The sequence below is a fragment of the Anabrus simplex genome, chromosome 3 (genome assembly GCF_040414725.1).
Source record: "Anabrus simplex isolate iqAnaSimp1 chromosome 3, ASM4041472v1, whole genome shotgun sequence".
NCBI classification, from domain to species: domain Eukaryota; kingdom Metazoa; phylum Arthropoda; class Insecta; order Orthoptera; family Tettigoniidae; genus Anabrus; species Anabrus simplex.
Genome location: NC_090267.1, coordinates 428,318,826 through 428,340,721, shown reverse-complemented (window position 1 = coordinate 428,340,721; position 21,896 = coordinate 428,318,826). Strand labels below are relative to the sequence as shown.

The following is a 21,896-nucleotide window of genomic DNA, read 5'->3' as shown; positions in this document are numbered from 1 at the left end:
ATAACATCCAACGATATTCCGCCAATATCCCGCAGATAGGCCGATTGACGCCTCTCTTGCCTTCTACCTAAGGAACAACCACGAATTTAAAAGCATGATGAGGAAAATGGCAAAACGTTACTTCCCTGCTGGCATGCAGTCAGAGACGTTGCCATGGTAACCTGTAGGTTCGTTGTCGGTCTGTCGGTCACTCAATGCAGAGCATGGTACCAGCAGAAAATTGTAAATTTCTCCGTCATGTAAAGAGTAAGGTAAATTATGAACATAACGAAAGTTGTTTATAATGAAGAGACGTTTCACGTACGGTAAACGAAGCTTACAGAAAATCAATAGTATAAGAGAAAATGGAGGAAAAATGGAAATGGAGTTTAGTTGAGATCTATCGAGCCGTTTCGACGTGATGGTGGAAAAACCATTCTGGTTTTCCTATAAACCCCGTCTATTAAAAGATTTTAAAATGATATGCATATCGAAACTTTCCCCGGGATGAGTATACTCTAAATATGAAATTTGGTTGAGATCTATCCAGCCGTTTCGACGTGATGGTGGAAAAACCATTCTGGTTTTCCTATAAACCCCCCGTGTATTCAAAGATTTTAAAATGATATGCATATCGAAACCTTCCCCGGGATGAGTATACTCTAAATATGAAGTTTGGTTGAGATCTATCCAGCCGTTTCGACGTGATGGTGGAAAAACCATTGTGGTTTTCCTATAAACCCCCGTCTATTCAAAGATTTTAAAATGATATGCATATCGAAACTTTCCCCGGGATGAGTATACTCTAAATATGAAATTTGGTTGAGATCTATCCAGCCGTTTCGACGTGATGGTGGAAAAATCATTCTGGTTTTCCTATAAACCCCCCGTGTATTCAAAGATTTTAAAATGATATGCATATCGAAACCTTCCCCGGGAGGAGTATACTCTAAATACGAAGTTTGGTTGAGATCTATCCAGCCGTTTCGACGTGATGGTGGAAAAACCATTCTGGTTTTCCTATTAACCCCCCGTGTATTCAAAGATTTTAAAATGATATGCATATCGAAACCTTCCCCGGGATGAGTATACTCTAAATATGAAATTTGGTTGAGATCTATCCAGCCGTTTCGACGTGATGGTGGAAAAACCAATCTGGTTTTCCTATAAACACCCCGTGTATTCAATGTTTCTAAAATGACATGCATATCGAAACCTTCCCCGGGAGGACTATACTCTATATATGAAGTTTGGTTGAGATCTATCCAGCCGTGTCTACGTGATGGTCGAAAAACCATTCTGGTTTTCCTATAAACCCCCCGTGTATTCAAAGATTTTGAAAGCATATGCATATCGAAACCTTCCCCGGGAGGAGTATACTCTAAATATGAAGTTTAGTTGAGACCTATCGAGCCGTTTCGACGTGCTGGTGGAAAAACCATTCTGGTTTCCCTATAAACCCCCGTCTATTCAAAGATTTTAAAATGATATGCATATCGAAACTTTCCCCGGGATGAGTATACTCTAAATATGAAATACGGTTGAGATCTATCCAGCCGTTTCGACGTGATGGTGGAAAAACCATCCTGGTTTTCCTATAAACCCCCCGTGTATTCAAAGATTTTAAAACGATATGCATATCGAAACCTTCCCCGGGATGAGTATACTCTAAATATGAAATTTGTTTGAGATCTATCCAGCCGTTTCGACGCGATGGTGGAAAAACCATTATGGTTTTCCTATAAACGCCCCGTGTATTCAAAGATTTTAAAATGATATGCATATCGAAACCTTCCCCGGGAGGAGTATACTCTAAATATGAAATTTGGTTGAGATCTATCCGGCCGTTTCGACGTGATGGTGGAAAAACCATTCTGATTTTCCTATAAACCCCCGTCTATTCAAAGATTTTAAAATGATATGCATATCGAAACCTTCCCCGGGAGGAGTATACTCTAAATATGAAGTTTAGTTGAGATCTATCGAGCCGTTTCGACGTGATGGTGGAAAAACCATTCTGGTTTTCCTATAAACCCCCGTCTATTCAAAGATTTTAAAATGTTATGCATATCGAAACCTTCCCCGGGATGAGTATACTCTAAATATGAAATTTGGTTGAGATCTATCCAGCCGTTTCGACGTGATGGTGGAAAAACCATTCTGGTTTTCCTATAAACCCCCTTGTATTCAAAGATTTTAAAATGATATGCATATCGAAACCTTCCCCGGGAGGAGTATACTCTAAATATGAAGTTTACTTGAGATCTATCGAGCCGTTTCGACGTGATGGTGGAAAAACCATTCTGGTTTTCCTATAAACCCCCGTATAAACCATTATGGTTTTTCTATAAACCCCCCGTGTATTCAAAGATTTTAAAGTGATATGCATATCGAAACCTTCCCCGGGAGGAGTATACTCTAAATATGAAGTTTGGTTGAGATCTATCCAGCCGTTTCGACGTGATGGTGGAAAAACCATTCTGGTTTTCCTATAAACCCCCGTCTATTCAAAGATTTTAAAATGATATGCATATCGAAACCTTCCCCGGGATGAGTATACTCTAAATTTGAAATTTGGTTGAGATCTATCCAGCCGTTTCGACGTGATGGTGGAAAAACCATTCTGGTTTTCCTATAAACCCCCCGTGTATTCAAAGATTTTAAAATGATATGCATATCGAAACCTTCCCCGGGATGAGTATACTCTAAATATGAAATTTGGTTGAGATCTATCCAGCCGTTTCGACGTGATGGTGGAAAAACCATTCTGGTTTTCCTATAAACCCCCCGTGTATTGAAAGATTTTATAATGATATGCATATCGAAACCTTCCCCGGGATGAGTATACTCTAAATATGAAGTTTGGTTGAGATCTATCCAGCCGTTTCGACGTGATGGTGGAAAAACCATTCTGGTTTTCGTATAAACCCCCGTCTATTCAAAGATTTTAAAATGACATGCATATCGAAACCTTCCCCGGGATGAGTATACTGTATATATGAAATTTGGTTGAGATATATCGAGCCGTTTCGACGTGATGGTGGAAAAACCATTCTGGTTTTCCTATAAACCCCCCGTGTATTCAAAGATTTTAAAATGATATGCATATCGAAACCTTCCCCGGGAGGAGTATACTCTAAATATGATATTTGGTTGAGATCTATCCAGCCGTTTCGACGTGATGGTGGAAAAACCATTTTGGTTTTCCTATAAACCCAACGTGTTTTCAAAGAGTTTAAAATGATATGCACATCAAAACCTTCCCCGGGAGGAGTATACTCTAAATATGAAGTTTGGTTGAGATCTATCCAGCCGTTTCGACGTGATGGTGGAAAAACCATTGTGGTTTTCCTATAAACCCCCGTCTATTCAAAGATTTTAAAATGATATGCATAACGAAACTTTCCCTGGGATGAGTATACTCTAAATATGAAATTTGGTTGAGATCTATCCAGCCGTTTCGACGTGATGGTGGAAAAATCATTCTGGTTTTCCTATAAACCCCCCGTGTATTCAAAGATTTTAAAATGGTATGCATATCGAAACCTTCCCCGGGAGGAGTATACTCTAAATACGAAGTTTGGTTGAGACCTATCGAGCCGTTTCGACGTGCTGGTGGAAAAACCATTCTGGTTTTCCTATAAACCCCCCGTGTATTCAAAGATTTTAAAATGATATGCATATCGAAACCTTCCCCGGGAGGAGTATACTCTAAATATGAAGTTTGGTTGAGATCTATCCAGCCGTTTCGACGTGATGGTGGAAAAACCATTGTGGTTTTCCTATAAACTCCCCGTGTATTCAAAGATTTTAAAATGATATGCATATCGAAACCTTCCCCGGGATGAGTATAATCTAAATATGAAGTTTGGTTGAGATCTATCCAGCCGTTTCGACGTGATGGTGGAACAGACAAACAGACAAACAGATACAATTTTATTTATATAGATGTATCACTGACTGGCCGGTACAGGGAAAGACGTGAGGCGGGACGGGATTGATGCTCTACTTCATTTCAACATCGGAAACAGTGTCCGGCGTGCTGGCCTTTGGTCACAGGGGTCCCGGGTTCGATTCCCGGCAGGGTTGGGAATTTTAACCATAATTGGTTAATTTCTCTGGCATGGGGGCTGGGTGTATGTGTCGTCTCCATCATCATTTCAAGCTCATCACGACGCGCAGGTCGCCTACGGGAGTCACATCTAAAGACCTTGGCGAGCCGAACTTGTCTTCGGACACTCCCAGCACTAAAAGCCATACGCCATTTCATTGATATTTGTCGGAAACAGTACCTTATTTTGACTGTTTTGCTCAGCACTAACCCATGCTCAATAATTTCCTGGAACGTTTCGCATTCCGTACAAATGTCAACACCATCAGCTCCGTGCAAGTACTGTATCACAACTTCCTGGTGACAGACTATGTGACGCTGGAGGGTGAGAGGGGAATCGCTCGCTCGGCCTTGGCCTGTCTTACTGCCATCTATGCACCCGCGATGTAACTATCAGTGGAGTTAGCTGTCGACAGCAACGAGACTAGTGGCGATATTTTGAAATAAAATGTGAATCTAGAACTGACTCCGGCCGCCTCTTAAGATGGTTTTCCATAGTTTCCCCATTTTTACACCAGGAAATCCTGGGATAGTACCTTAATTAAGGCCACAGCTGCTACCTTCCTAATCCAGGACCTTTCCCATCCTGTGTCGCCGGAAACCTTCGATGTATTAGAGTGACTAACATTTTTTCTAAGAAAGGAGTTCATAGTATGAAGACCAGATGGCACCAGTGAACAATGAATGCTGTTGCTGCTGTCTTACCATTACATACTACACAGATGCAGTAGGAGCGGTGACTCTACTGTGCCGTGAATCGTATCACTGTATCGATTCAGTAACGTGAACGGAATCAAATGAATCGATTCTAAAATGAATCGAATGTCCCATCACTACACTGCAGCCCTGAAGATGGTTTTCAGTGCTTTCCCATTTTCACACCAGGCCAATGCTGGGGCTGTACCTTCATTAAGTCCATGGCCGCTTCCGTCCCGCACCTAACCGTTTCCTATCCCATCACTGCCGTAATACTTACCTGTGTCAGTGCCCTGTCCAAGTGTCGCATTGCTTCTACTTATTTGAGTCAAGTTTCTCCCTTGAAACTTTCCTATTTGTGAGGCCAGGAGTTTTACATTTCCACACCTTCCATGGCCTTTTCCTTTCTTTTACTTACCTTTATTCTTCAAAGGATTGACGACCTCTTGTATTTTCATTTCCAATTAGCGTTAAGAGAGGATGGTTGCTCCATTTGAATTCCTCTTAAAATTCACCTCCACTACCTATTCCTTTCATCCATACATTTTCACAGCCAATGAACACTTCTATGGTTACCCTAATAATCAAATCCACTTTTTTTTTCAGTAGTTTAGAATGCTTTATAAAAATAACCACGTATCTCTTCCTCCTCGTTTCCCTTTACCGAAGTATTGTTAATTCCTGACACATCCAGAAACATCCCCACAGATACCGATAGGATCCCAATGAACTCCATTTCAAATATTAGGTGTTTCCAACGATTCCCCAGACAGTCAAACAGAAAGGGACTTTATCACTCCCATAGGTCCGAGTCTTCATAACCCTTAGTGGAATGCTTGGTAAATTTCAAAGCAGCAGGTTACAGGTTTTCCTTACACATACACCCAGTGAGAATTTCACTCCAACAGTTTGCCACTGATGGATCCTGCCGATCTGAGCAGAAGGAGCCACAACTCAGAATATGTCCAAGATGCCCCCTACTATTCAAAACTAACCTATTTCCTGACTCCATCACTCTCACAGATCCCGCCACCGAAGCTTTACAGACCACAACATGAAAATAGGAACTTCAATAACAAACCATAAAAAAAAAAAATTTAAAAAAAATTTAAAAAAAAACTGGAATATATTTCCAAGCCGAATATAGTTGTGATTCAAAGTGAAAACTTAATGTACTACCAATATTTAACATAAAAATTTATTTACCTTCAGGAGGTTTTTGCAACGTGTTAGCATCAAGTGAATTTGACGTGGTGGTAGTACCGAATGAAAATCCCGATCGTGCAGTCGTTGATACAGCTCCTAGCTGAGCTGGCTTGCTAAATGATGAATCCTTCGATTGCCGATGTGACGATTTTGGTCTAACAGGATTTCCAGATGCTGATGAAGATATTTAAAAAAAAAAATGTTAAAAATTCTACAATACAGAAAAGCAAAAATGGAAAAATAACATATCCTATCAATGTCAGAGCACATTTTGTTCAGTTATGTACTTCATCTGAACTCTTTAACATACCATACAGCCATATTTGTAACTGAAGTTTTAAATCACAAACAAAAAAGTTAAAAAGATCTGTGTGATATATTTGCACCTACATCCATTCGGTGCATCCATTAATTATTTTTGTACCTAAACAGGGTTGCATAGCAATTATTAACACTAGCTACCAGCCTCAGCTTCACACGGGAGCAGTTATCAATTTAAGGAAACACGCTACTTTTAATCAAGGACTTATATAAGATTTCACATGTAAAGAGTTCGTCTTCATATAAAACTAAAAAAGTAACATGTAAAGCTGTCCATAAGAAAAACATTCTCCACTGAGATAAATTCCAGCCCTGCTAAGTGCCTGAACCTGTGCTTTATTTACTGTCATGCCAAAACAAGACTTGGGAATTGGACTCATTTGAAATCAAAAAGGCAATTCTCAGTATTCTGCTGTGCAACAGCCAGCTAAAGTAGTAGCTTCAATCAAACAGTTTTTCAAATCTTTCACTACCAATCAAGTCCCACTAAATGACTTTGGTGGTTGTAGATTACATAATTTCAAAATTAGCCTGTGTTGTGGCTTGCCAGAAGGATGTAAAGAATTTAGAAATTCTGTAGGGTAATGAACAGCTTCTTCACTATCAACTACTGTGTAATAAACTTGAGGCAGTGCAATGAATTTGGAGAACACCAAGTCATTAATTTTCCTAATTTGTTTGTTTGTCAGAAATAATATTGCTTTTTCTTTAAACCATGAAAGAGACTTATGCTATCAAACAATTCTTGAATTTTGCTTATTAAAACACACAATTTGTTGAATTAGGGTAATTTTTCCTTCAATCTTATTTCTGACTTTAATTAAAATCTCAACAAAAATACTATTATCCATTGAAGATAAGAGTACTATCATCTTAGTTTTGCATGCCTATTTTGTTATATCTGGCCAGATGCAAGATCTTTTTAAAGAAGTGTTCACTTCATCAGATCTCATTTCTTCTGGTAACAACAGGTACGATTTGATGAAAATCTCCAGTGAACAAAACTGTGCAGCCAATCTTAGGTGTCTTTATATTCCTTTGATCACGCATGATCCTGTCTAGAACTTCAAAGTTTTGTGCGACTATGTAGCCTCATTCCATACTAATAATAAACAATTTTGGAATAAACTGGCAGTGTTACTTCTATTTATATATTACATATGCTTTCTTCATTACTGCTATCTTTCAGAGGAATTTTAAATTTTGCTTCTGCCTTTTTCCTCCTTCCAAAAGAGAGTCTGCAATTCCAGATAATGCAACACCAGCAGCAATATTACCACCAGGCTACACTTTGGTGAGCAAGAAATTAATCAAAAATGAATTATCTGAGTCTCCACAGCATCCAGGAAAAAGCATCTTATCTTCCTTAGTTGTTATGCTAGATATTATGGTGTCATAAGCTATTTTTTCTGATCAGGATTCAGACAGTGTTCCCCTTGAGCAACAGTTTGCAGGAGCCGAGAATGATCATATAACAACTCCCTGAAGTACTCATTACTGATTGGCTGTAAGTTATTATTATTAGGGAAAGGAAGTCCCAATTCTCTGATAGATTTGCCTGCAAGCGATTCTATTATTCAGTTCGCTTCAGTCAGCCCTTCAGTCCACACACTTTTGTCAGACATAGCCACTAGCCATGCGTCTTGGTGGGTGTGCTATTTACCAACTGATGAGCCCAACTTAGCACATTGGGGCGAAACGCTGGCAACCAGGAATAAGTTCGCTGGAAAATTTATAATGTCCAATAAAGGACCAACTATATTTGTATTATAAATTTACTCATTTGGAACAAATATTTCGGGTTCCCTATGGATCAACATCCGTATCATCTGATGGCCAGGCAGGCATAAATTTTTGAAAATGAGACAAAGTCTCTCATTGTGCACTGGCACTGCCGGTGGCTCCAAGCAGCCTATGCAGTGGCCTCCACGGTATGCACTAGCCATGCGTCTAAGTGGGTGTGCTATTTACCAACTGATGAACCCAATTTAGCACACTGGGGCAAAATGCTGGCAACCAGGAATGAGTTAGCTGGAAAATTTATAATGTCCAATAACAAACTAACTATATTGGTATTATAAATTTACTAATTTGGAACAAATATTTCAGGTTCCCTATGAAAATCAACATCTGTATCATATGATGGCTTTTTACGATGTGTTTTCCAGGCTACAGTGAAAACTATATCTACCATTTCTAAAGATGAGCAGAGAATATCCAGATGTAGGCTATCAGGCAACAAATATTCACTACCCTTCACTGTACCACTCAACACCAAATAAATCTCTAATTTCTGAATGGAATGCAAAATACAAGCACAAACAGGCCCGCTGTGTTATTCAGCAATTTCGCTGCTAACCAGCAAGCAAAACTGAATATTCCTGAGGCTAACAACTTGCTCCCCGAAGTTACACCTTATCCTGTGAAGTTCAGGAATTCAAGGACCTTTTTCTTATTATCACACAACTGGAGCAAGGGCTCTTTATTACCCTAGTTGGAAATCAGTTCCTTTCACAAGGGGTGAGAAATAACATTTCTAGGGCTAGGAAAAATGTGATCGTACTAAGCGGTAATAGCAAAAATATGTGACGCGATAAGTGAGATAATTCTATACGTATTAAATACGATGAGAATTGGAACTTTGAATTTACAACGTGCTAAACAGGAAAACGTGTTAATGAGGAACGCAATAATGTTTCACTGTATATCGATAAGAACTTTATTCTATTGTCATCCAAGGTGTAGTTGATGCTAATGCTAAATTTATAGCTGTAGAGGTGGGTGATTATGGAAGAAACAATCACAGCAGTATTTTCGATGATTCTCATTTTGGACAGGCATTTTATAAAAATAAACTTAATTTGCCAGCTCCAATTTAATGAGAAGTTTTCCCAGTAAAGCCCCGATATGTGAAAAGCAAATATATAATTACCCCCACTCCAGAGTATGTTGAGTTGCCCAGTGTGCGTTTGGTATACTAGCAAAATACATTGAGAGTTTGAAACTAGCATGTTAGTAACAGCAGAAAAGCAAAAAAGATCACATTCACTTTCTGCGCTATTCACTATATGTTAAGGGAAAGGGAGGAGAAAGCATCAGTTATCCATCAAGAGCTGCTTGAACTTCAGAAAAATGACAGTGATTAAGGCAATAGAAGCCAACAGAGGGGATCTAATGCAGGATATATTTCAGAGTATATATGTTGATTTTTTTCAGATTCAACTATTGGTAGTGTTCCACTGCAAAACATAATAGCTCTTTAAAATAAACATCGTGAATATGAAAAAGAGAAACTAAAATATGATAAATGTAAATTTTGTGGAATTTTTCTTGTTTTAAGCCTACATATTGTACATTCTTACTTGCTTTAAAATTAATACTTAAATTGTTTATTTTATTTGTAGAACAGTTAATCATATTTTCCACATACCTGAATAATTCATTTCCCAGGATAGACGATCAATGACATCCGTTTTTACAATGATCCTTCAGCTGGTAATTATATAATGCAAGTCTTGCATGAACCAAAACAACAAGTTTGTCTGCATCTACAGTAGTTCCATACTAAAATGTCACAGTTAAATCGCCATTTGCAACAACGATGTTGACATTAACTCTCACTCGCCAAGGAATTACCAAGAGTTTGTTGAGTAATGTTACACTACCGAGATGAAGCTTGTATTTAAGGATCCGCAATGAAAAAAATTACTCTGTAGGAATTTGGGATCATTAGAGTGTGAAAGATACGGACTGCTAGCCAAATGGCATAGCTGTCCTTGTACCTTAAATACTGGAATAAAGCCATGTTTGATTACTTCTGTACTTGTAAATGAGGTTATTTGAAATGCAATATTATAATGATTTGTGTGCTTGACGAAAAATCCTTTACTGCTGGATGGACGTCTGGAAGAAACAAATGCAATGATTTGGGAGGGAGAAGGATGTCTTCCAGTTTAATTTTTCCCTACAAACAAAACATATCTTTTGATTCATCTTTCCATTTCAAAGTTGAACGATACTGGCAGACAAGACACATTGTACCTCAAGACACTGAAGCAACATTTGTATAATTTATGGATGAATCATAATCCATAGTGGAATATTATTTACTAGACAACAAACCTGGAATGTTTCTTCCCTCTCTCACACTAACATATCTAGTTCTGTCTCTTGGTGAAGTATTTCTTGGGCCAATGACCTTAGATGTTAGGCCCCTTTAAACAACAAACATCAGCAAGAAGTCTTTCTTTCTTTCTTTCTTTCTTTCTTTCTTTCTTTCAAGAATATCTCTCCTAGTCAGTTTCATTGTCTTTACGGGATAAACACTCCTCTTAGAGTCCGATGTACTATGACCTATATTTGCTTTCCGTCTTGACATGATGTGTCATCATAGATAATAAAAATCACTGGAAAACTAATAATTATTGTATTGTATTCATAGATGGAATAAAGAAAAGTTGAGGTGCATCAAATGAACAGAAAACACCCAACAGATCCACATTTCTCTCACGTTTCAACTCGATTGTTACCTGTTACTATGTAGCCGACTCAAGCCAGCGATGGCCTGTGAGGGTCACCTGTTCTTCACTCACTTTGGAGCTGGTCATTTACATTTCCATATTTTGTTGTTAAAAGGTCTAAGTCATTTTTCAAAAAGCTTTCTTAGTGGTCACCTAGGGTCAAAATTCCAACTTCATACCTCAAGCATTTCGGGGTGTCTATTTTAAACTGTTATTTCAGACTGGAGATTGAATTATAAATTCAGGAAGATGATATCTCCTAAGTATAGATGAAAATTACATACTGAAAATGACATTTTAATCTACACTAGTCACCTGGGTGAATAAACTATTTATTTAATAAGGATTAAATTGATTAATTTAAAAAGTCGTTTCTAAATATAATGTTTTTAATTACAAACTGTAACAAACATAGTGAGCTGTGTATTGAAGATAGACGTATGCTATCAGACTTCTTTTTTGGTCATAGAGGAATGTTTCACGTAAATCTTTCTTGAGAAATGCTTTATAGAATTGTTAATATTGCATCAAAATCCATCCAGTGGTTCAAGATTAACTCAAGACAGACAGACACAAACAATGAATTTATTGTATGCTATGTACAGATATTGATCCAGTTTTTGTTTCATGACATTTCCCTCCAAAATATGGGTTAATAGTATTGTCAATATTGTTCATTTTAGATTATAAAACAGGCTTAATTCATTACTCTATGTACTGGCAAGAAACCCATAAATGGAAAGCTTAAAGAAAAATTTAGTACCTAGCAGCACAGAAGTCTAGTTAAAGGTTCCTATTCTTGTTAGCTTATGTATCTTTCACACATTTACATTTTAACTTTTTCAGGGATAGCGTACCTGCCTCCTATCCCAGAGGCCCCGGCCAGGTCAGGTCAGAGATTTTTACCTGGTTCTGAGAGCTGGTTTGAGGTCTATTCAGCCTACATGATTACAACTGAGGAACTATCTGGCAGTGAGAAAGCAGCCCCGGTCTAGAAAGCCAAGAATATTGGCCGAGAGATGCTGACCACACGATACCTCATAAACTGCAGGCCTTCTGGCTGAGTAGCAGTCGCTTGGTAGGTCAAGGGTCTTCGGGACTGTTAGGCCATCTGGTTTCTCCTAGCCTTCAGTTTTATATCCAACTCGTGCATTGAAATAACAATGAAAAACATGTTGCATGCTATGGTTATTCTAATGAAAAATCCACTCTGTCCTTCCCCTTTTTCATTACTGTTAACATTATAAATCTACTGATGTCCCCATACTGTTAATTCTTGACATGTCTAAAAGCAACCTCCTTTCTTTTCTTTTTTTCTGCAAGACCCAGATGTTGATTGGACTCTACTGAACTCCACTAAGTTGCTTAGGTGTTTCCAAGGAAGATTTGAACTGTCAAATAGAAGTGGGACTCCATTACACCCCACAGATCCAAGACTTTCTAAAACCATAGTTAATACACCTGATAACATTTGAGGAGCAGGATATGGGCCTTACCAACACACAGACCATGAAATACATCCACTCTTAACTGTTTCCATACTCTATCTATCTGAACACAAGGACGACGACTCAGAATTTATCTTAAGATGCTCCCTCGTATTCAATAGTAACTCATTTCTTGAATCATCACTTAGCCACCACCCATGCTTTACAGACTAGGACGTGAAAACAGGAACCCGATAAGAAACCATGAACAGAATAGAGCAAAAATAATAATTTCAAGACAATTTCCAAGGTGAATACAAAGTAGTTGTGATCCAGACTGTAAAGTTACTGTACTATCAATACGTAAAACATAAATATTCACTTACCTTTACCCATTTTCGGCCATGTGCTGGCACCAAGTAAATTTGACGTGCTGGTAGTACCGATTGAAAATACTGGTATAGCAGTTGTTGATATCACTCCTAAGTATGGTTTGCTAAAGTTTGATTGCTGATTTGAAGATTCCAGTACTGGAGTAGCTGATCCAAATGCTGAAGAAACAGAAGTACCTGAGTATATAAACCAGTATGTGTTAATATTTCTACAGTACAACAGAGGGAAAGTCTAAAATAATTTAAACAATATAATGCACATTTTGATCACCTTTTACTGTAAAAACTCAAATTGAACTTGTGAGCATTTTCCCCTCCAAAAAAAGTGGGACTAGTACATAATATTTTAATTCATTCTAAGATCTTAATTCAAAGTACTGGAAAAAATGCCATACATGAAATGCTTTAAGAATGATTTAGCAACTACTAGTCCATTCGCACAGAAGTCCAGTAAACTTTTCTCATCGAAACCTTGCACTGAAATAACATACTACCACTTAAGTATTTTTGTTTTTTTAACCCAAGGGCTGCTTGAGACTAGCTTTAGTTGCTTATCTAATAAGGGTTCTATTGTTTCCTGTAGTTTTGCTGCTGAAGTGTTAAATTTATACTCTAAATGTTCCTAATTTGTATAATATTATTTCAATACAGTATCTTATCTCATCATCTCTGTAACATTACAAAATTTGCACAACAGAATATTGCCATACATTATTGTAAATTTTGAAGAGTTCTGAACTGTGTCTTTTTCGATTTATATTTGTTTGCTCTGAAGTAAGAAGTGTGAACATTCTCTTCTAGATGGCACTACTTAAGAACTACAATTATGCGCCCTAGTGCGAAGTGAAGGAACTTTTTTTGAAGAAATTTTGTAGTCATAAGTTTGTTCTTTGTTAAATTTCTTTGTTATTTTTTGGGTTGGCAGTATAACCCTTCAGGTAATGGCCTTCTAATAACTTCTTTGCTCGCTAGCTCAGCAGTTTAACCCTCGGGGCAGGTTCGAAACTTTTATCACGTAACTTTCCTTTAAAATGTAAAAGACACTTGGTATAAATTCCGTCTCTTTAAATACAAATTGGGATAGAGAGTGCCTAACCCTCTTGAGCTCCCACTCGTATTGTTTTGAGGTGACTACGTTTTCATAACAGTTTCCCTTCTCTTCGTAATGTAATAAAGTTTTTCTATCGTGTCACCTCCGTAGTATGGGATTAACCCTTGCATATGCGGCCTAGTGCCAAGTAGGTTTTAAAAAGGTGTATTAGGAGTGCAAGTTACGCCTCCACTCATGTTGGTATTTTGGGGCCATGTAATTATCCTGTTTCTTTACTGAATAGGCCTCAGTAGGTTGGGTATTTTTACCCCTGTTCTTGTGTGCCTGGAGGGCAGCTTGAAGGTTGAGTTTGGTGTGTCCTTTGAATTGGCTTGGACTTTGAGAGCGGGTTGCTCTTTCTTAAATTTGGTTTCTGTGTGCCTCGAGCAGGCTTAACTGGGTAATTAGGAGCTAGTGCTCCTTGGCATGGTTGGGGTTTTCTGCCCCTTTGTTGAACTTTGGACATAGGCAAAGTTGGGCTCATTGCTCAAGGATTGCGTGTCTGGGGGCTCGAAGCCCAAATCCATTAATAAATTGCAATTGTACATTCTTAATTTGTTGATATGCTACTGAGTACCTGTTATACTTGTTATTTCTTGATCTTGAAAAGAAAATATAACCTTGTTAAATTTTAAATTAACTTTAATTTCGTAAGTTGAGACCTATTCATCCCAGCACCTCCTTTCACCTCTGCCAGTCCACAAAACATTGTGACAGGAAGGAAGAATCCATGGCCTTAATTAAGGTACAGCCCCAGAAATTGCTTGGTGTGAAAATGGGAAACCACTGAAAACCATCTTCAGGGATGCCGACAGTGGGGTTCGAACCCACTATCTCCCAAATACTGGCTGCACTTAAGCGACTGCGGCTATCGAGCTCGGTCATCGAGTTTTGAGTCCTTATAATAATACAAGTGAGGAACTACAAGGCGCTCACCTTGCCTGTTGGTGTTTCTCTGACATATTAACCCCATAAGCAGGAAACTCAGTTTCTTTTGTGAGATTCTCAATGAAAATCCCCACCTATACAATACCGATACTTTGTTTTTAATACTTCAAGTCAACAGTAATAAGTATTGGGACATGTTTCACCAATTAATGTGAACATCTTCAGCTGATTTTACACAGGATAATATTTAAAAATATAACAAGGTCATTAGAAACACATTAAAAAATTAAAATATGATTCAGATTCTGAATGTCAAAGAAAATATGACATGGTTTAAAGAAATGTCTAAAGGAACATCAAAACTGTAGATCCCTGATAGCACAGCCTATTAAGCTAAAAATATTGGTATAAATGTCAGTAGCACACAAAAGTTTAGTTGAATGTTAGGGTATTGCAACAAGTTCTTCATGTATCAACACGAAAGATTGTTACAAACCGTTTGCTTCGCCTTGATGCAGGGCAATGACAGGTGGAATTTTTAATTTGAAATACACATGAAGAATGTCAGGTTGTACCAAGAGTTGAAACTGTGGGCAAACGAAAATCTATAAAATTTTTGAAAAATAGACAGTTTGGAGAAACTTAACAAAAAATTTAAGTTTTTAATTTGTTATGTAAAATCAGCTGAATTTGTCCACAATAATGGACGAAACATGTCCCAATACTTATTAATTTCAACTTGAAGTATTAAAAACAATATATCAGTATTGTAAAGGTGGATTTTTTTATTGAGAATCTCGCAAGATTATACTATAGACAATACGGGTTTCAAATGAACTTTATTTCATGAAAAAACTCAGTTACTCTAAATTTCATTCAGGTGGGAAGAAATACGCTATACAGTGTATGTGTACCTCATATTTAGGCTCTTACAATCATGAAAATTAGGTACATATTTTGTACACTTATGTCATTATACTGGAGAGTGAGTTAATTTACACTACATTATTTACTTAAGCTATGGGACTCACTTTCAGTAACCCTTCATGTCCTGCTTTGTAAGTATTAGCAAAATTTTATCTGGAACTTCTATATTCGTGGTCTAGCCTGATGTTTTTCTCCCCCCCCCCCAACACAACACAACACAACAAAAAACACACACACACTCAATCTCTCTTTTCTCTTGTCCCTTTTTCCTTCTCATTTTTATTAGTGTAAATTTTCAGCTCTTGTATAGCTGAAGGAAGTGTATAGTCATTTAAAAAAAAACCAAGATCTATATCAAAGAATGTAAACAGATATAAGATGGTTAGATTCAAATTAATATTCATTTGTGCTTCCAAATTATGTGTTCAGTGCTATTCAGTGCCATGCATTGGTGAACATGTTACCATTTTAGAAATTGTTTTAATGCAACCGAGGTTCTTGAAAACAGAGTAAGGAATATATTTCAAGTTTCAAATTATTTGCTCAGTGCCATGCACTGGAAAACATGTCAGTCATGATAAAAACTTTCTAAATGTAAATGACCCTATCCTAGCTCTTTAAACTACTAATACTTGTAATTTCTATCTTGAGTGCTAGAAGCACGTGATGATGGAACTCTGGCATAAGAAGGAGAAATTAAACAAGAACTCAGGAACTATTTCGAAAAGGTGCTGAATGGAGATACAGAAAACATAATAACGGACAGAGGAGAGCCAAGTCGAGGAACCACAACTGAACCACCAATTACATGGCTTGAGGTTGAAAATGCGCTCAAGAGCATGAAGAAAGGAAAGGCAGTGGGCATAGACGAACTAAGTGCAGATATGCTGAAAGCAGCGGGAATTCCAGGAATCCAATGGCTCTACAGACTGCTCAACAAGATATGAGAGGAAAATACTATTCCTGAGGACCAGAAGACAGGCATCATTGTACCTCTGTTCAAGAAAGGAAGCCAACGAAAATGTACTAATTACCGTGGTATCATACTACTGTCTCATGTCCTGAAAATATTGGAAAAAATAATAGAGACCAGAATCAGAGAGATTGCTGAACCAATTTTGGAAGAAGAGCAGTATGGTTTCAGACCAGGAAGGTCAACTACAGACCTTATATTTGCAATTAGGAAGCTAATGGAAAAATACTGGGAGAAGAACAAGCCTTTATTTCTAACATTTTTGGACATTGAGAAAGCATATGACAGTGTAACAAGGGAAAGAATTTGGCAATGCATGAAAGAACTTCAAGTGCGAGACAGCATCATAGACAAAGTGAAAATGTTCTATAGTGGGAATAGAAGCTGTATTGAAGTAGGATGTGGTTTGTCGGACTGGTGTGAAACAAAGAGAGGAGTGCAGCAGGGCAGCTCATTGTCACCACTTCTATTTAGTATTGTAATGGATGTAGTAATGAAATCTATAAAAAGGGAAGAACATGGAGATATCAAAGCCTTCACATTTGCAGATGATGTTGAGAACTGGAGTGACTCAGAAGAGGAATTGGGAGAGGGAATGCAAAGTTGGAATGAGTTTAAACATCAGCAAGACCAAGACGGTGGTGATGAAAGTGTATGGGAAAGGAGCAGAACCAATAGTCATGTTAAATGAAGCTCAACTGAACAGCGTTCCAGTTTTCAAATACTTGGGTAGCGTTATATCAAATGACAACCTAGCAAAACATGAGGTGAACAATCAAATCAATAAGGCAACACAATTTTATCACCAGGTTAAATACCTGCTGTGGGATGAGCAAATACCCATGAAAACAAAAATGACATTGTACAAGTCCTATTATACACCAATTCTTACATACAGTCTCGAAACCACAACACTGACCAATAGAGATAATTCCAAACTTCAGACAGCTGAAATGAAATTCCTATGCACTATGATCCAGAAAACCAGGAAAGACATGATTAGGAATAAGAAAATTAGAGAAGAAGTAGGAATAGATGATTCTCTCCTCAATAAGATTCAGATATCAAGACTTAAGTGGTTTGGTTACATGAAGAGGATGCCAGTAAACAGAACTGCAAGGAAGGAATTTGACAAAAGTAAAAGGAAGACGACCCATGGGAAGGCCATGAAGGGAATGGATAGATTTAGTTAAGAGCGATGTACTGCTGAGAGGTCATGATTGGGACAAGTTGGTGGAGGAAAAATGGTACAAGGACAGGATGAGATGGAGGAGGCTCATATATCACACCCGGGAAACTGGAGATGGTTTAGGAGGAGGAGGAGGAGGATGATGATGATGATGATGATGATGATGATTGCTAGAAGCACAATACTATATTAGTCCTTTCAACGTATGATTGCGTTAACCATTTTCTGAATGTTTGTTATTAATGCAGTCTGTGAGTTGAGGTGTAGAAGAGCATTAACCTAACTGCCTTCAGTTCCCCTTAATCAGTATTGTGGTTTAATATACTTTGAACACCTAAGCATTCCAACATGCAGAAAGTTAGTGACAAGAAATTCAAAGCTAGCAATATTTCTGTTAATGGATTATTTTCTTGCTATTATCGCATTAGGCGATCATTTGTACTGGTACTTGCTACTGTATCAGTCTGGTTTCTGTTGTTCATCATCCTTTTTTTTTTTTTTTTGCTACGGGCTTTACGTCGCACCGACACAGATAGGTCTTATGGCGACGATGGGATAGGAAAGGCCTAGGAGTTGGAAGGAAGCGGCCGTGGCCTTAATTAAGGTACAGCCCCAGTATTTGCCTGGCGTGAAAATGGGAAACCACGGAAAACCATCTTCAGGGCTGCCGATAGTGGGATTCGAACCTACTATCTCCCGGATGCAAGCTCACAGCCGCGCGCCTCTACACGCACGACCAACTCGCCCGGTCATCCTATATTTTAATGGAGGAAGTTGATAAATTTAAACTTTGTAGGGTAAGTCTAGTACTCATGGGTGTGTAATCAGCACTATATTCTTTTCCACTGTATATGTTTGGCCGATTTCTTACCTTAGAGAAATGTCTTCTACTTTGTGTCGTTTAACATATCCCTAAACCCAGTAACAAAGTATACAAAAGTTTGTTCAGATTGGTGAAATGATACAGATTTGTATCAGGAACAGACAGACAAATATCCAAACAGCATGAAATAAGGAATATAGAAAATTGAAATTTTGGCAATTTATTTGTCAAGGTAACATATTTAATTGCTTAAAGGTACAAGACTACAGGTTAATATCCGCGCGATAAAAGCCATCGCAAATGTGTAATGCCGGTCCATTAATAACCAGTGCATTTGCCTGACTTGAATGCAGGCATGCAAAACGTGCATGCATTGTGTCATACAGGTGACGGACGTCAGCTTGTGGGATGGAGTTTCATGCCTGTTGCACTTGGTCAATACCGGGATGGTTAATGCCGGTTGTGGGATGATGCGGGAATTCTAGTCCAATGATGTCCCATTATGCGCTCGTTTGGGAACAGATTGGATCAAGCCGGCCAAGCCAAAATGTCTAGACTCTGTAGAGCACGTTGGGTTACAACAGCGGCATGGGGGCGTGCACTATCCTGTTGAAAAACACCCCTGGGAATGCTGTTAATGAATGCCAGCACAACAGGTCGAATCACCAGAGGGACGTACATATCTGCAATCAGGGTGCATGGGATAACCCCAAGTGTCCTTGCTGTCAAAGGAAATTGCTCCACAGACCAGAACACCCGGTGTAGGTCCAGTGTGTCGACGCTGCAGACAGGTGGAATGCAGGTGCTCACCTGGCCCCTTCCTAACCAACACACGGCCATCACTGGCACCAAGGCAGAACCAGCTTTCATCGTAAAACACAACGGATCTTCACTCCATCCTCCAATGAGCTATACATACCTGCCAACTTTACTAAACCAAAAATCAGGAGATTTTAATATGAAAATCAGGAAAAATCAGGAGATACAATTGGTAAAAACTGCTTATTATACATGTCTTGTGCGCAATACAGTACTATGATATATTTATAACATTGTCTCAAAGCCCGACTGTTGCTATACGAGGCTACAAGGCTAAGGAAGTATGTGAGTGAGATGATCGGTCCCTGATAAGCCTTCTGAAAATAGCATGAATTCATGCTCAACATGTGTGAATCAGTCATGCCATTACTTAGCAAATGCATAGATTAATATATTGCATCACGCGCCCGTGCGATTATGCAAAGCGCAATGCTATTTGTATCAAATAACTAGCTGATGTTCTCGTGCTTGGCTACGGAATTCTCAGAAAGACTGTCCTTATAATGTGGCAATTAAAAGCAATGCCGTCATATGACATATTCAATAAAATGAAAACAGCACATTTTCTCACTTTTAACGAAAAGTACTACGATCAAAAATTAGATGTTCGCTTTTCAGGCGTTTGCTCTATTAACCAGCGTTTCGTCTTAGGTCTGACACTAGACTCGTCAGAGTGGGATGTGTCAGACCCTACCCACTGACGCTGGGGTGTATGCAGGTGAACTTATCAGAAGCCTATTTATGAGGCACAGTCTGATAACTGCATACGGGAGATAAAACTCCACAATGGAATTAATGCCCGCCTAGAATTTCCAATGGAAATCACCAGAGGGACGTACATATCTGCAATCAGGATGCATGGGATAACCCCAAGTGTCCTTGCTGTCAAAGGAAATTGCTCCACAGACCAGAACACCCGGTGTAGGTCCAGTGTGTCGACGCTGCAGACAGGTGGAAATTCCAATGGAAATTCTAGGCGGGCATTAATTCCATTGTGGAGTTTTATGGAGTTTTATGGAGTTTTATCTCCCGTATGCAGTTATCAGACTGTGCCTCATAAATAGGCTTCTGATAAGTTCACCTGCATACACCCCAGCGTCAGTGGGTAGGGTCTGACACATCCCACTCTGACGAGTCTAGTGTCAGACCTAAGACGAAACGCTGGTTAATAGAGCAAACGCCTGAAAAGCGAACATCTAATTTTTGATCAGATTTTTGATATGCTCTATTGGTGGAAAAATATCTAATTCCCTCCATGGGAACTTAGAATTTCCATTTGGAATTGCTAGGCAGGCATTAATTCCATTGTGGAGTTTTATCTTCCGTATGCAGTTATCAGACTGTGGGCCGTTTTACCCAAATGAGTTTAAACTAGGTTTATTTTAATCTGGTTTAAGTTTGAGTTTAAACTAACATTTTCTCCATATTGGTTTAAACTATCTATCAAGTTTAAACTTGGTTCAAAGTTAAACCTTCTATATTGTTGGTTTAAACTGCTATTTATATTCAACCTTCTTGACATTTTATTAACATATCTGTGATTTTCCTAGTAGAAGGGTTAGTTTTGACTACCGGTACTGCAGCACTTTACTAGAAAACATACTAAAATTATAACCTATTATTAGCATTAGAAAAATGGGAGAATTTATTGAAGTCTTTGGTTAAATAGGAAATAATTTTGATGTGCAAGTGAGGTTAAGAAGCCACATTCCAACAAAAGTTTACAATCTTGGAAAATAGGATGTACCGGAGTTTTTTATTTTATTTTATGGATTTATAATTCATAAGCGAAAAGCAAGGATTGTCTAGTATCGAAGAAGGATTCATTTAAAACGTCAACTGCACGAAATAATGCTATTTCGCTAGAAGCAATGATTCTGGTTGCTTTAAGATATGATGCAGCAGGCATTTTTCTTATTAACAACAGGGACCACAGACCTTAAAGTGCAGTCTCCTTATAATCTCTATAATTATAAAAGGAAGTGTTTGTCTGTCTGTCTGTCTGTCTGTCTGTCTGTGCGCGATGCCCAGCAAAATCTACAGCACGTAGAGATCTGAAATTTTGAACATAGGTAGATGGAAAGGGGTCCGAATGCACCTCGAAGCCGGAATTTTCATTTTCGCTTTCGTTGGTGAGTTATGAACGAAAAACCATCGGAAAACGTGCATTGGGATATGACAATCCAACGTGCTGTCACCAAGATTAAATGCATCGGGTCGCTGTCGCTAGGCAACGTACATAGAGATAGGTAGAGAACACATTATTCAAGGAGCCATTTTACGTCCAGGACGCAGGAAGCTGTTTTTAGTCTTATATGGTGTGAGGGCATATGACGGTGTTGATGATTCGTCCGTCGGATCAGGACGTTAAGTCTTGAGCTATTCGAGAGGAGTGGGCATATGTGCCGGCGCCGGGTTTCATCCTCTTCATTCTTGCTATCATGCCATTCATTTCTTTCAACAAGCAACTTTTATAAGAATTACCCGATGTTCTACACATTTACAAGTCAATCGACTACACGGCACAGCTTCGAA

The 21,896-nt window shown here is 38.5% G+C and overlaps 1 protein-coding gene across 15 annotated transcripts in view; it reads right to left on the bottom strand.

Annotated features, from left to right (window-relative positions):
- LOC136866457 (nuclear pore complex protein Nup98-Nup96) overlaps nt 1-21,896 on the bottom strand; it is a 274,665-nt gene that overhangs the window by 124,297 nt on the left and 128,472 nt on the right. For 11 of the 15 annotated variants that reach the window (XM_067143423.2, XM_067143430.2, XM_067143432.2 and 8 more), the window contains 2 exons: nt 12,647-12,829; nt 5,993-6,166 (listed from right to left, as the gene is read on the bottom strand). In XM_067143423.2, coding sequence (XP_066999524.2) covers nt 5,993-6,166; nt 12,647-12,829 — 357 coding nt within the window. The remainder of the gene's footprint in view (nt 1-5,992; nt 6,167-12,646; nt 12,830-21,896) is intronic. The other 4 variants (XM_067143433.2, XM_067143422.2, XM_067143425.2 and 1 more) reach the window with 2 other exon arrangements.